The 16,202-nt window shown below is 34.4% G+C and overlaps 1 protein-coding gene across 2 annotated transcripts in view; it reads right to left on the reverse strand.

Annotated features, from left to right (window-relative positions):
• ATP7A (ATPase copper transporting alpha) overlaps window positions 1-16,202 on the reverse strand; it is a 71,936-nt gene that overhangs the window by 36,909 nt on the left and 18,825 nt on the right. For both annotated transcript variants that reach the window (XM_064483015.1, XM_064483016.1), the window contains 4 exons: window positions 14,101-14,587; window positions 12,851-13,576; window positions 6,977-7,183; window positions 4,107-4,270 (listed from right to left, as the gene is read on the reverse strand). In XM_064483015.1, coding sequence (XP_064339085.1) covers window positions 4,107-4,270; window positions 6,977-7,183; window positions 12,851-13,576; window positions 14,101-14,587 — 1,584 coding nt within the window. The remainder of the gene's footprint in view (window positions 1-4,106; window positions 4,271-6,976; window positions 7,184-12,850; window positions 13,577-14,100; window positions 14,588-16,202) is intronic.

Raw genomic sequence — 16,202 nt, forward strand, 5'->3', positions numbered from 1 at the left:
TTTGCCCTATGTCTTGAATGCGGTTATACTTCAGTTGGGTATTAAATTCTAAAATGAAGAGGCAGGACTTCTGGAGTGAGGAACTCCTCACACAGCAAATCCTTTCCCCAAAGAATGATAAAACTGGCAAAGGTTTCAAAAACAACCATTGAAATACTATGGGAAATAACCAAAAAGAGTATATAGCAAATTACAAAGTATTTATTCAAGAATATCTACCTAAAGGATATCATTAATGGTGGAGTAAGGATTTCTGAAAATTCTCTCCTCCATAAAAGCAATGAAAAAACTGGCAAAAATTGTCAGAACCAAGTTTTTCAGGAAAGTTGAAAAAGAGGGAACCCTGTACACTGTTAGTGGGAATGTAAACTGGTGCAGCCACTGCAGAAAACAGTATGGACATTCTTTAAAAAACTAAAAATAGAACTGCCATATGATCCGTTAATTCCAATTCTGGGTATATATATCCAAAGAAAACAAAAACACTAATTCAAAAAGATACATGTACCTCCATGTTCATAGCAGTATTATTTACAACTGCCAAGACATGGAAGCAACCTAAGTTCTATCAACAGATAAATGGATAAAGAAGATATTATACACACACACACACACACACACTCACACACACAATGGAATACTACTCAGGCATAAAAAAGAATGAAATAATGCCACTTGGAACAACATGGATGATTTGGAAGGTATTATGCTTAGTGAAATAAATCAGAGAAAGACACTGTATCTTAATCATTTATATGTGGAATCTAAAAATAAAACAAATAGATGAATATAATAAACAGAAACAGACTCAGAGAATAAACTGGTGATTACCAATGGGGAGAGGGAAGGGGGAGGGGCAAGACAGGGACAGGGATTAAAAGGTACAAACTACTATGTATAAAATAAATAAGCTACAAGATAAATAACAAGGTCCTACTATATAGCACAGGGAACTATATTCAGTATCTTATAGTAACCTATAATGAAAAAGAATATATATGCGTACAACTGAATCACTATGCTGTACACGAGACCAACACAACATTGTAAATCAACTATACTTCAATTTAAAAAATTATAGGGGGAGGATAATAGCTCAATGGTAGAGCACATGCGCTTAGCATGCATGAGGTCCTGGGTTAAACCCTCAGTACCTACATTAAAAAAATTTATCCTACCATCAAATAAATAAATAAGCTACAAGGATTTATAGTACAGCACAGGAAATATAGCCAATATTTTATAATAACTTTAAATGGAATATAATCTATAAGAATGTTGAATCGCTATGTTGCACACCAGAAACTAATATATTATAAATAAACTATACCTCAATTTTTAAAAATTGATTTAAAAAGAAATCTGAAAATTAAACAAAAATAAAGCATAAATATAGGACAGAAATAGACTCATAGAGAATACAGACTTGTGGTTGCCAGGGGGGTGGAGGGTGGGAAGGGACAGACTGGGATTTCAAAATTGTAGAATAGATAAACAAGATTATACTGTATAGCACAGGGAAATATACACAAAATGTTATGATAACTCACAGAGAAAAAAATGTGACAATGAGTGTGTATATGTCCATGAATGACTGAAAAATTGTGCTGAACACTGGAATTTGACACAACATTGTAAAATGATTATAAACCTATAAAAAATGTTAAAAAAAAAAAGCTTGCAGCAATGCAGGAAGCATTTATTCAGGAAAATCAGATGAATCCCAATAAAACAACAAACTATATGGCATTATAATTTGCCTTATTCCCATCCCCTCTCCTCCAGCTGTGGTAGCTATGAAGACCAACAGGCCATAATCAGGGTGGAAAACAGCATCAAGGAAGCCATCAGAGAGGACAGAAAATGAGTGGAGTGACTTCAAAGCCTCATTCCCAGAGAACTGTCATTATTTGACCTGTCTGATGGTTCTCTAAAATATCCCACTTGCAAAGATGTCTGTGTTTGTCCTGACTGGAGCTCAGTGAGTACAAAAAGGCTTTTCCTCAGGCGAATCTGTCAAAAACAATTAAAGGAAATTATTTAACCTTGTGGCTACCTGAGCCAATGGAAAACAGCTGGGGCAAACAACAGGCTAGCAAAAAAGCCTAAAAAGGAAAGCTGGGCAGCAGATGTCCGTAAGAGCTCCAACATATTCCTAGGAGTCTAGAAGGCCATGCACATGCATAAGGTTGTGCCCATGTCCAGGGCTACGTGCACATTCAGGAAAGAACTGAAAAAGCTTTAACTTCTCACCTCAGGCTGATTTAGGCTCTGTAGAAGCAGGAATTGAAAGCCAAAGTAAAACTGACAACTGCATGGCTGAGTGTTCAAGGCATGCCTCAACATTTACACAGAGCTCTTTAGCAAAGACTGGGGTACTAACTTGTTCCAGATATTTAAGAAAATCACTGTCCACTCATTAGCTGACCACTGTGCAAACCAAGCAGAGACTTCAGTGGCCATAAACAACAAAAAACATAGTTTTTATAGAATTAGTTCAGGAGTCACTAAACAAACAATAATGGCAAACAGCAACAAAGAACAAATCTTGAGGAGAGGGAAAGAATGTTATTTCCAGAGCTGCCACATTATATTTTCAACAAAAAACTGTGAGACATGCAATGAAACAAGAAAGTATGGTCCCTATACAGGAAATTAAGTTTTAGAAGTCTTTAAAAAACCAATCCATTCTTTTTAATAGCTGCTTAGTATCCTATGGTATGGACACTTGGGTTATTTCCCATCTTTTGCTATTACAAATGATACTATAATGCACACATGTCATCTCATACATTTTCAAATATATCAGCTGGATAATTTCCTACAAGTGGAACTTCTGAGGCAAAGGCTATGTGAAATTTTACTTTTGATAGATATTGCCAAATTCCTGTTAAAAGTTTATATCATTCGACATTCCACCAGCAATATATGAGAGATCAAACACAGTGTTACAATTGCTTCTTACCTTTACCAATCTACTAGGTGAAAAAATGGCATTTCAGTGCAGTTTTAATCTGCTTTACTCTTATTATAAGTGAGCCCGAATATCTTTTCATATGTTTAAAGAGGTACTGTTCTGGCTTTTCTGTGAACTGCCACTTCATATCCTTTGCCAGCTTTCTTTTGGGTTGCTGGCTCTTACTGATTTACAACAGTTCTTCATATATTAAGAAAATTAACCTCTACTTATGACATGAATTACAATTATTTTACTTGCCTTTTGACTTTACTTATGGTGTTTTTTCTCCCAAGAAGTTTTTATGTACCTGAATTTATCAATCTTGGCTTTTATGGGTTTTGTATGGTATTTAAAAAGACTCTTTCAACTCTAATATTATTTTTTAAATCATAGATTAGATGTCATCATCAGAAAAAGCTGAGAAGAGGCTACATGGAAGTTCTCTGTACTATTTTTGCAACTTCTTTGTGAGTTTAAAACTATTTCCACAATGGACTGATGTATGATAAAACAAGTACAGTACAATGTTAATTGTAGAATCTAGGCCGTGTGTATAAATGTCCAACTATACAACTGACTTTTCTGATGTCTGAAATTTTTATAGTAATATAGTGAGAAAAAGCTCCAAATATTTCTCCTAGTAATTTTATAGTATCATTTTTTATATTCAAGTTTTTGTTTGAGTTGGAACTTATTTTGGTACAGAGTTAAATTTTTTTGGTTTGTTTTCATTGCTTAAGTTATACAAATAAAACCTGATTTGCTGGGTTGGACAAAATTACCATTTTAAACCAATATGCCTTTCACCTGGCTTTATGACTTCATTTATAAAATTTAAGTCTTTAATTTGTCTGGAATTTATTCTTTTACATGCTACTAGGTAGAAATCATAGTATATTTTAAAATTTGGTTTTCTTTTGTTCATTCAAACCCAATCCTTGTTTTTTGGTTCTTAATAGAGGTATGACAATTATCTTTTACATTCCATGCTTGATAGCCACCATTAAGTTACATCTTATCCTTCCATTTTCCAGTTTCCTTAATTTTCATTTTATGTCTTATTTTATCAACATTTAATTATCTTTGGAACTCTTTTCTGATTCCTCACCAAGTTTTTCTTGGAAATCACACTAGAATTCCTACTTACAATAAGTTCCAAAACACCATCCCCTTCATCGGCATTTTCTATCACAGTAGCTCCAAATCCAAGCTCTCGGATGAACTCAGCTATCATTGGGGGTTCTATAACAGCAGGGTTATATCTTACTTCTGCCTTGCCAGCCATCAGAGCCACAAGCACAGAATGTATTCCTAGAAACATTGATAAGAAAAAAAAAATTCAGATAACATTCTTCATAAAAAGAGTAATCTTATAACAGTTTTAGTAGTTTTTTTAATCGTGAAAGGATTAAAGTGAATGAAGAAATTTATTAACTTTTTAAAAAATTTTGTTTGTGTTTATTATTTGTTTTGAGGGGGAGGTAAATAGGTTTATTTATTTATTTAATGGAGGCACTGGGGACTGAACCAAAGAGAGAACAGCAGAATAAATAGGATGAACTCAGCTCTCAGCTTCGACAATTATCAATAATACTGGGCTGATCTTGTTTCATATGTATTCCTAACTACTCACTCCCTGCCCGTGAAGCAAATCCCAGACATCAGATCATTTCATATGCAAATATTTAAATACATATCTCTAAACAATATTTAAATCATATCTCTAAACAATAAAGACTCTTCCCTTTTAACAAATAACTATAATACCATTCTCAAACCTAAAATAATTCCTCAATATCATCAAATATCCAGGCAGTATTCACATTTCCACAACTGTCTTACAACTCCTTATTTAACACTGTTTGTTTGAACTGGGATCTAAATAAGGCCCCTGAATTGCAATCGGTTGAGACCTTATCGTGAGAATATAAAGTATTTTTACAAACTCAGAAGACAGAGTCCTAGAGAAAGGAACTCGTACACTTAGAAAATCACTGCACTTGTAGCAAAGAATCTAAGAATGTACCAACATATACATTATAATATTATCAAATAATAGTCATTCTCTCTCAAGTTTTACTGTCTGGCACACACTAATCTGAGATGCTCTTATTCCTAGAAAAAAAATGTGCCACACAACTTAACAAAGGAGTTCATTTTATAAACTGCTGTTCTCTGGTGTAAGCATTTTGTTAATAACATCCTACTTCTCTGTGCCAGCTATTAATTACTGTCATTGCCAAGAAGAAAATAAATTCTGGATAGCAGGAATGACAGTTCTTTCTAGGAATCTGTGGCTGTTGGTGGCTATCAGATAGGGAATAGGGATCAAAAGTCCACAGGTCAGCTCTGGGGTTTGATAAAAAAATCACAAATATTTATTTAATAATAGTTTTTAATAAGAAAACAAAGTATCTAATATAATCTAAGTTTTCTATATAAGTGGCTACACTCTGGACTTTGTGGGTACCAAATGATTCGGAGGATCGGATCATGAGAAAGTGTCAGTAATAAGTGTCAGGAGGGTATAGAGAAAGTAGAAAAATCTTTCTGCTTCAGTTGAATGTAATCTATAGCAAAAGAGAAATACAAAGAAAATCTGTTTTTTCAAGTTTTAAAAATACTTTTCATATTTATATAAATTATGGATAATTTTTAAATTCTTACTGTAAACTATAATTAGAAGTTTTTCTATTCATTTTTAGAAATGTAACAGACAAAACTGAGGGAAGACCAGTGCCACTTAGTTTTTAAAAAAAGTGAATGTAGTGAGTGACCCCACATAGGCCAATGGTATTTCTAACCAGATTAAGAGGTGGTAAAGGGGTAGTATAAAGTAATTGGAAGAATCAGCTTAACGGATTAAAAAAAAAGATCTGTAATTGGCATAGGCATTCTCTCATGAGAAAGGCTATTTCTGAATTGCCCAAAAATAGTTTGTTCTAAAACTAAAAAGGAACCTTGCAAACTCCTTTTTGCCTTCATTTGCTTGCAACCTCCCTCCTGTTCTTTTTTATTCACTTAAAGTATAAGCTTTAGCCTTGACTGCATTCTAATTAAATATGCAGGAGGCTGAAATGAAGGATGCAGAAATGACAGAATGTGGACAAGATAATACTGAACTGAAGATGTTCTGTATAACATACATTTAGTTACAGTAATGTTCTGGCCTTTATATCTAAGGTGATTCTACTGGCCACAGGCCTGCATTATTACTCTATATACTTTGAGTTATTTCCCCAATAGTGGGGATAAGCTTATACTAATCATATTTATTTGGCCCTCGTGACTAACAGCATGTATCATTAATATACCTAGGGCTGGGGCTGCCTAAGTACCAATCCATGACTTCAGGCTTATTAAAAATAATCACATATCTCTATGGTTAACACATCTACTATACCATACTGTGAAGTCCATTAATGTGAGTGCAAAATTGTAAGCTAAAATATCTGAGTGTGACTGAATACATAACTATATGTATTATAGATTTTCTAAGATTTTGTAACCTCAGTTAAAACTTGTACACAACATTAAGTAAATTTTGAATAATTACCACAAACAAAAATCAGTGATCAAACTCTTGGAAGAGAAGAATATAATTCTAAACAAACTTGGTTTTGGTCTGGTGCTTGGTACGGGTATAGTAATATTGAAACTTATGGATTCTAGTTGTCAGTTTTACACATAGCTTTATCAGAAAATTTACATTTCTTAAAGTCCATTACAGCCAAGGTCCATAAAGAATAGTAATCTTATGTATTTCCTTCTGCCATTTGACTACAAATTTCACTGATATTAAAAAGTGACCATGAGGTAAACAAGACAGGAACTATAAGGGAACAAAACACTAACAAAAACTGGCTGTCAGGAAGTCAAGGTTGTCCTGCACATCACTGATAGTCTTTATGAAGCCTTAGCAAGAATCATAAACATGGTTACAAAATACATAAGAGGACAAAAAAGACAGAATCCTCACACCAGTACATGAAATAACAGGCTTTAAGAGTGTCTTACCTTCTTCTCGTCTTAAATTCCGTTCAATGTTTGCTACACAGGAAGCACAAGTCATACCAGTGACCTGTATGTAACACTTAGATGAAGTCTTTGCCTCCTCCTTGTCGTGAACTGGTGTCATCATTTTGGTATGAAATTCATTAGTTGCAGTCAAAAGTGGCATTTCTGATGAGGACTGAGCTATTACTACCAACGGCTCATTTGTATCTGGTAGACAGGGAAAGATTCTTTTCATTTGAGGTATTCTTCAGTTGCATCCTTGTCATTCATCACAATCCACACTTCCAGGCACTGTCAATCCACTCCTTTAAAACCAGCATGGACCTAGAGCCCTGAGCAATGTTACCTTTACACTTTCCAGGAAGTGACTTCCAATTTAAATACTGTCCCCTCAGTCAGTTCTCAGGGAAATCTGAACTAACTGAATATACGTTATATCAAGTTTTCCAGCCATTATTTCCACCCCAAATCCCAGGTAGACAGTAGTTTGTAACTACATAGCTCTTATCTTTATAATGAATTTTTATCATCATATTAACGATTTACATACTGGCATTAAAGCAATTCGTGATATAGTACATGGAATAAAAAGCAATTAACAAAACAGCATTGCAGTATAATGTCTTTTAAAAATTGTTAGAGTGTATATATGAGAAACGTATCAAAAAGCCTAGGAGGGTACATACCAAATCATTAATAGGGGCTACTTCTGGGGAATGGGGTTAAGGCAGGAATAGAAAAACAGACAGATGAACAAATTTCCTCTATAGGCACTTCTCTGTATGTTTGAATTTTTAACACTAATCTATAGTATTTTTAAAATTAAAATGTCTCTGTGGACAATGGAAGAAGAGGCAAGGAGTAAGTCAGCAGTAATCTTCATTTTTCACAAAGGAATATGAAGAGAATATCTCTGCAGAATGTTTATGGACTGTGGAACGGTGGAAAGCTTCTGCATCCCAGAAGCTCCCTGGCAGTCTCAGAAAATTTGCTATTTTGTTTTAGTTTATCCACTGCAGTATTAATCATCTCCCAAGAAGAGAGAAATTATTCCTTTTAGCACATCCACACACCTGCAAAATAGCTAAGGATTTTCTACTCTTCTGCAGAAATAAGGATGAAAAGAAGCAGAAATTTCTACTAACCTATCTAACTTGTAATTTATTCCCCTTGGGCAAAAAACTGGTTCAGGTTTATTTGGCTAGCCTACAGAGGAAACCCTGCACATAGGTGAGCTGGCTTTCAGAATGCTGAACAAAGGCATCTTTTAAAGGAACTTCAACAAAAGCCTCATTATTTCCCTAATGAATAATGATCTACACTTCTCAAATCAGTTACAATAATGGCTCAAATTTTAATGCACGTACAATCATTTGGGGGATCTTGTTAAAATGCAAATTCTGAGTCAGTACATTTAGGGTGGAGCCTGAGATTCTACTTTTCCAATAAGCTCCCAGGTAATGGCAGTACTGCCAGTCTGGGTATAGCAAAGGATACTTTGAATAGCAAAGGACTATATTCTCCCAGTTCCAAAATTAGTCTGTCTCTGGTCTTAAGTGAATCACTTTAAAAAAACTGTATTTATTCATTCAGATTACAAGAGCATTATTTAGAACAAAGAGGGCAAAATTTACTAAACAGTATCATTATCTTAACTCAAAAAGGAGGCTCCTTTGCCCAAAGAAAATAGCTTTGGCTTTGGAAAAAACCTTATTTTTATCTAAGCAGGAGCTTATCCATTCTCTCACAATTACTATCAAGACTTAATTTTGAATTTGGACAATGAAAAAAGTTTACACTACCAATTACTGTAAGTCTTGTTCCAGAGTAATTTAGTGATTTCAGGTAACAGAAGTAACCACAATGCCATCTGCAACTTTCTCACAATAGAAGTACAGTATTAAGTTAAGTCATAGAGGCAATCCCTTTTAGCTACATTGGCATGACTTTTCAACAAAAATTCACAAAATTGTGACGTTTATCCCAGCGAGTGTGGCAAAAAGAGCAAAAGCTTCCATCTTCCACAGAGGCGGTGAAGGTGTTAAAAAGCCACAATGAATTAAATGGCTAGTTTTCTTAAGTTAGCTTTTCTATACACTGTAGCAACACTATTTATGCTTAAATGAATTCAAAAGGAAGGCTGACTTCCCTGCACTTGAGGCAACAATCAGAAAAGAGTCCAAAAATTTCAAGAAAGGGTTTCCAATCTGATCCTCAAAACTGGTAGGTTCAGTGTCTAAAGTAATGTGAAGAATAAATACATAATCAGAAAATGGCTTAAGATAATTATAAATATCATGTCTGCAACTTACTCTCAAATGATTCAGAAAAAGATATATATGGGAAAAGATATATATGTGTGTAATGTGTGTTTGAATATATGTCTGTCTGTCGATAAAGAGAATGATAAAACAAATGTTGCAAAGTATTAACCACCAGGGAATCTGAAGGAAATTGGTAAACAGAAATTCTTTGTACTATTCTTGTAGCTTTTCTGTAAGTTTGAAATTAAAGATAAAAAGTTACAAAAAAGGAAAGGAATTTCATTGAGTATTTTGTTTGCTTTAATTGGTTAGTGAAGACTTAACTTCATACATCATATGTCTTTTTAAGAGAATGATGAGATTGAAGGTCAGGACAAAAAGCACCTCCCATTTTTCTCACTATCTCCTTTAACATTTATGGCCCACCTAGGACTAGTATTACATGAAAGTGAAATTCAGAGTAATAGACTGTGAAGCCTGGATCAGCACTAACACTGGCATTCAGAAAATGGGTAGCCACAATTCTGGGGGCATTGTAAAGTCTGATTGATTTCTAGCAGAAACACAGAATGCAGTCATTTGATATCAACCTTTTATCCCAATTATGGGTTATTGCAGTCACAACTCATCAATTATTTTATGGTCACATTCACCGTGCCAAGGTTTTTTACCTATTCATCATGGCCATTAATGTGTTTATGATAAGCCCTAACAGATGTGGGATACATATCCTGGTAATTATCTGCTGAATAATTGATTCCTGAGGCCCTTGACAATAGTAGGTTGAGGTAAAAGCTATTGTTAAAAGTTACTGAACATATCAACATTCATGGTTCTTGAGGACTAGGTAGATAATAGACATGGTGCCAGAGACTATCAAGTATTCTTGAATTCCACTTACTAGATTGACCAGAATTTCTCCTATTGTTTAAATGAGTCCATCTTTGAAGCCACCTAAGGTAACTGGAAAGTTGCTTTTGCTCTGTTCACATTGGTTACATAAAACCTCATAAATACTAGCTATTTTAATTATATTACTTAATATTATATTATTGTTAAATGAACAATGTTAATATAGATATAACTCAGAGATTTTAATCATAGAAATCAAAGCAGCAAAATATTTAGACCAGTGCTTCTCAAACTTTAATGTGCATCTGAATTACCTAGGGTGCTTATTAAAATTAAAATGTAGATTTTTATTTAATGCAACTGCAATGGGTCAGAGAATTTATATTTCTAACTAGCTCCCAAGTGATGCTGCTGTTGCTGATCTGTGAACCATACTTTCAGTTGCAAAAATAAAGACACAAGAGAATAGGACAAATTTCATTTGGGGGTCAGTCTGAAAGTTTGTGAGGTCCTTGCTTACAGTAATAACAGATACCAGATTTGACCATGAAAATATTTCAGTTTTATACCATATGTGGTGTGATTTGATATGATTCCTATATGTAGGAGGCATAAGAATATCACAGTATGGGGGGGAGGGTATAGCTCATTGGTAGAGTGTGTGCCTAGCATGCACGAGATCTTGGGTTAAATCCCCAGTACCTCCATTAATAAATAAATAAATAAACTTAATTACCCCCAATAAAAGATTTTTAAAAAGAATATCACAACATAAGTAACCTCTCTGACTGATACTGATGTAAAGTAAACTTGGTTATGTAGTGTCCATCATTGACACACAGTGCATTATGTATACCAAAGTATTTTAATTTAATAGAAACTCTGAGGAATAATTATGAATTAGTGAAATGCAAATTAATATAATTACAAATATTGTCACTTTTTGAAAAGTTTTTAAATTGTAAACAATAATAGATACAACTAAAATTTTGCTGAAATCAATTTTAGTAATTTTTTATGGCTACCTGATGGAAGTTTCACTTCTAATATTTTCAATTTAAATTTTTCTTCTGGTTTCATAATTATTCCCTTTTGCAATTATGGATTTTATATACTTTCTTCAGACTTTTAATACTGGAGGTTCTTTGACATTTTTGTATTCTGTACGAGTTTTCTAATAGGGAACTGTATATTTCTTTTTTAAAGCACAAGAACCTTAGTCTTTTGAGATTTTCTTTTATTAATGTGAGAATTCTAGGTGAGAATGTAAAATGGTGCAGCCATTTTGGAAAACAGTTTGGCAGTTCCTGAAAACATTAAACATATTCACCATATGACCTAGAAATTCCACTCCTAGACATACCCCAGGAGAAATAAAAACATATATTCATGCAAAAACTTGCAACAAATGCTCATAGCAGCATCATTTATGATAGTAGAGGAGTGGAAACAACCCAAATTTCCATCAGCTGACAGAGAAACAAAATAAGGTATACACATACAATGGAATACTATTCAGCAATAAAAAGAAATGAAGTACTGATACATGTCACAAACATGGATGAACATTTGTTACCTTGAAAACATTATGCTAAGTGAAAGAAGAGATACAAAAGGACAGATATTCTGACTCCACTTACATGGTGCTTAGAGCTGTCAAATTCATAAAGACAAAATACAAAGTAAATAACAGGGGCTGGGGGAAGGGAAGGGGAAATGGGGAATGACTGCCAGCCAGTATGGGGTTTCTTTGTGGCGGCTGATGAAAATGTTCTTAAATTATACAGTGGTAATGGCTGCAAAACTCTGTGAATATACTAACACCCACTGGACTGTGTACTTTAAAAGGGTGAATTTCATGGTATATGAACAACACCTTGACTTAAAGAAGTGAGAATTCCACAATTTCTACCATTTGTCATGAATATGAAAATTAAGAATGTTTATGTCTCTGGGTCCTCCTCCACTGACACTTATCTACCATAAAAATTTGAACATGTGTTTAATTTTTTTGTTTCTCAATTTTAGTGAGCTTGAAAAGAGAATATTGCTGTTCAATATCCTTCATTCTGATCAAAGACTGTAGTCTATGCCTAGTTCTACAGTCAGTTTAATTTAAATGGCTAAATTAAAAACTATGGTTAAAATTCTATTATTTTTTCTACCTTTTCTTTTTAAAATAATGTTTGCTTCTCCTGTTTTATATATATATATGTATAAATACAAACAAACAAACATGCATACACAAAAAAACTTAAAATACATAGGAAAGCACAGTGAAAACTAATTTGTCATCTTATCTTACCACTCACAAGTAACTACTGTTAAAATTTGGTTCATGCCCTATCAGAAATTTTATTCACTCATATACATAAATAACACATACATGGTATAAATCCTTATATGTGTTTATAAAATTTTGATCATACTGAATATAGAGCTTTTTAGCTTTTTTTTTGTTCATTTAACAAAATATCTCAGACACTTTCCTGTGATCATTAAGTATCTTTAATATCATAATTTTTTATGGCTTCATAGCATTTCATCATATGGAGGTAACATTATTTATTTAATGTTTCTAGTTTTAAAATATTGTAAATAATTAAGCAAACATCCTTATGCATCTTTGTATACATTGCTGACTACCTCTATATGTCTTATTTCCAAAAAGTGGAACTGCAGTGCCTATTACTCATTTCTCATTGATAAAAGCCAAAGAATTAGCAAAGTGTAGATAAAAGAAAAAAGTGATAATTACCTGAAAAAGAGGCATCAAATCCCATGTCTTCTATTGCTTGTCTCAAGGTTTCTGGAGAGGTTAGTAAAGGATCATACTCAATAGTTCCATTGCCATTTGCAAGGGATACTCGTATGGATTTTACACCTGGCTTTTTTGATATCACACCCTCAATAGACTGCACGCAAGAATTACAAGTCATGCCATCAATGTTTATCACGGTTTCTTGAGTCAGAGGCTGGCTAACTACATTCAAAGGACTCTTCTGAAGAGATGAGCTGGAGGGAGAGTTTGGGATACTCTCAATTTCACTTATACTACTAACTCTATATTGCCCTGGTGATATGGCCTCTATTGCTTTTCTCAGAGTTTCTGGAGTGACTAAACTTGCATTGTACTTTACTACAGCAGATCTATTCTCTAAAGAAACTACTATGCTGTTTACATATTGGAGGGTAGATAACGCACTTTCAATATTTGACACACATGATTTACAATGCATGCCCTCTATGATGAAAATGACTGTTGAATTATTGGTATGTGAGGGACTCCTTTGCTGTGATCCTTCTGAGGATTTGACTGATGTGTTCTTTAGACGTTCAATATCAATAGCTCCCAATTTGAGGTACTTCGGCTGTTTTTTGATGAATGCTGGAAAGCCCACAGCTTCAATCTGTTTTTTTATTTCCTCTACTGTAATAAGATGAGGTTGATAAACAATAGTAGCTTCTTGGTTGTCCAGGGAAACTAGTTAACAGAAAGAAAAATAATTATTTAATTAAGTTATTCCTGGGCCAGCAGAAAACATGCTGTAGACAAAATCAATACCACCCATAATTATTTCTCTCTCATTGTTGTCATGATCCCTTCTTAAAATAATTCTGTTCTTTCCAGAAAATGTTATTGATACAGACTGGAAAAAAGTAAAAGATGTGCCCTCTATATCTGTGGCCTCCAAGTTTCTGCATGTCTGAACAGAAACATATAAGAGGTAAAGTGGACACCAGGCATGCTAAGAACCCTGAACTCCATGAATCGCCACCCTTGCTGCCTTTTCTGCTAGCTCAAGATTTGTGTAAATTTTAATTATAATCATTAACTTTACTGACATTAATCCTAGTAATACGCTGTACCTCAGACTTCAGTGAAGCAGTAACCGTCTAGTCCCCCAGATTCAAAAGGCATGCTTAAGAAAAATGCAAAAGTGAAAAGGACAAAATAGAAAACTAAGGCTTACAATACAATCAAACAAACAATATCAGACATATTACCTTTAATTCGCTGAACACCTTGCAATTTCCCAACTTTTCCTTCAATGGTGCTAGTACACGAATGGCAGGTCATCCCTTCCACTTTCATCTTCAGCATGACTTCACCTGCCTGAGCCATACTGTAATCTTCGCAAGTTTCTGACTTCTTCTGAGTCCCAGTATCCAAACTGAGATCCGGAACTAGCTCTATTATCTGATTGGCATTCACTATAGAAGGGATTATTCTCACCACTGCAGTTCTCTGCTGAGGGGAAATTTTAATGTCTGTCACACCCTTGGTCTTGAGTAATGTGCTTTGGATATGGTCCCATGGAGGAGCCAGTGAAGCAGTAACAGTCAAAAACACGGTCTCAGTTAAAACAGGGAGAGGCTTAGGATTGTGGAGAATAGCATCAAAGCCCATGTCATCAATAGCTTCCTGTAGGGTCTTTGGAGTCTGTAGTTTAGAGTCATAAACAATAGTTGCATTTTTTTCTTCCAGTGAAACCTTTCAGAAGGAAATTTCAACAGTCAGTTTAATTAAATTACATGACATGGAACTTAAAAATAGCAATCAACACACCACATTCAAGAAGAATGAAACAAATAAGTCGAGTTTCTCTATTAGTTCTCATCCTTACTATTCTCTTTGGAAGGAAACACAAAAACATCTTGTGCACCTACAGGAATGTAAAGCTATAAGTAGGTGTATGTGACTCAGGTACTGATCAGACATTCGATGCATAGACTAACACACTCTAGAATTGCACAATACAGTACAAACTACTCTCTCCTACCATCTCCTTTCACAAATTACTCCAACACTTTACACTCTACCAGTTCAAAAGGTAATATGAGAAACAGGATCAACTATAGAAAACAAAAGGCGATATGAAGTTTAAACTTTTCAAATGTTCAATTAAGATTACTTTGTTGGCAAGAAAAGGTATAAACATGCTAGTTTATGAAGGCAGTACGATTTTGTAGCAAATATTCCTATATCCTTCCAAGTCACTATGGTCTAGTATTACTTTTGTTCAAAATAAGAACATCTCTACTGTTTTACCTGATTTGATTATTTAAAAAAAACAAAAAACAATGATTGTATTCTTAAAGCTCAGCAACTGTATATAATTTAACTACTACCAGGACATCTTACTATGCATGTCTTTGGTTAACACGTTACAAAGATTTATGATGTAGTCACACACACACACACAAACTGGGTTGGGAGTCAGAAGATTTGAGTTCCAGTTACTGATCAACTACACTCATTACTTCTACCATCTGAAAAATGAACAAATGTGCCCTATTATCTTCCAGGGTTGTTATAAAGGATCATATGAGTAAATAGACAGGAAAGTAGTTCTTTGCAGCAGCAAGTTATGTAAAAGTAAACACTGAACAACTAATATTTATCAAGCACATATTATATGTGCCAGGAACTGGGATGCTCTGGATACAAAAATGATCATGACGCAGTTCCAGTGAGCAATACTAGAACAGAGAAAAAACAGACACCTATTTATCCCTGGGAATATGTGTCAAAAAGGCTTCTTGAGGGTGATAATACCTGAATATTAAAGGAAAAACAGAATTCAGCAAGGATATATGAGGCAGAGAATTCCTGACAAATGAAAACACAAAAGTAGAGAAAGATGACAGGTTGGGGAATTAGGCAACTGCCTTATGGGGTTTCCTGTATGCCAATAATGATCTGTAATTTATCCTACAGGTAATACAGGGCCATGGAAAAGTTAAGCAGGGGAATGGTATGATTATATTTGCATCTTGGAGAAGAATCATTTTGGACGCACTGTGGAAGAGGGTGCTGGGGTAGAGTGGAGTGACACAGGAGGACAAGAGATTAGCTAGGAGTCTACTGCAATTGCAATAGTGGTACAATAGAAGGTCTGAATTAAGGCCTGATCACTGAGGATGAAGGGAAAGGGGGCAGTTCTGAGATAAATTTAGGAGGGTAAGACCTACTAAGGAGATTACAGAGAGCAAAGGAGATTACTAGGATGACTTACAGGTTTCTGGTTTGGGCCAGTGGGGAGATGGTAGTGCCATTAACTGATATCAGAGAGGGAAGAGAAAAACTGGAGGAAATTAAGAGGTTG

Source organism: Camelus dromedarius, chromosome X (genome assembly GCF_036321535.1).
Source record: "Camelus dromedarius isolate mCamDro1 chromosome X, mCamDro1.pat, whole genome shotgun sequence".
In the NCBI taxonomy this organism is placed as follows: Eukaryota; Metazoa; Chordata; class Mammalia; order Artiodactyla; family Camelidae; genus Camelus; species Camelus dromedarius.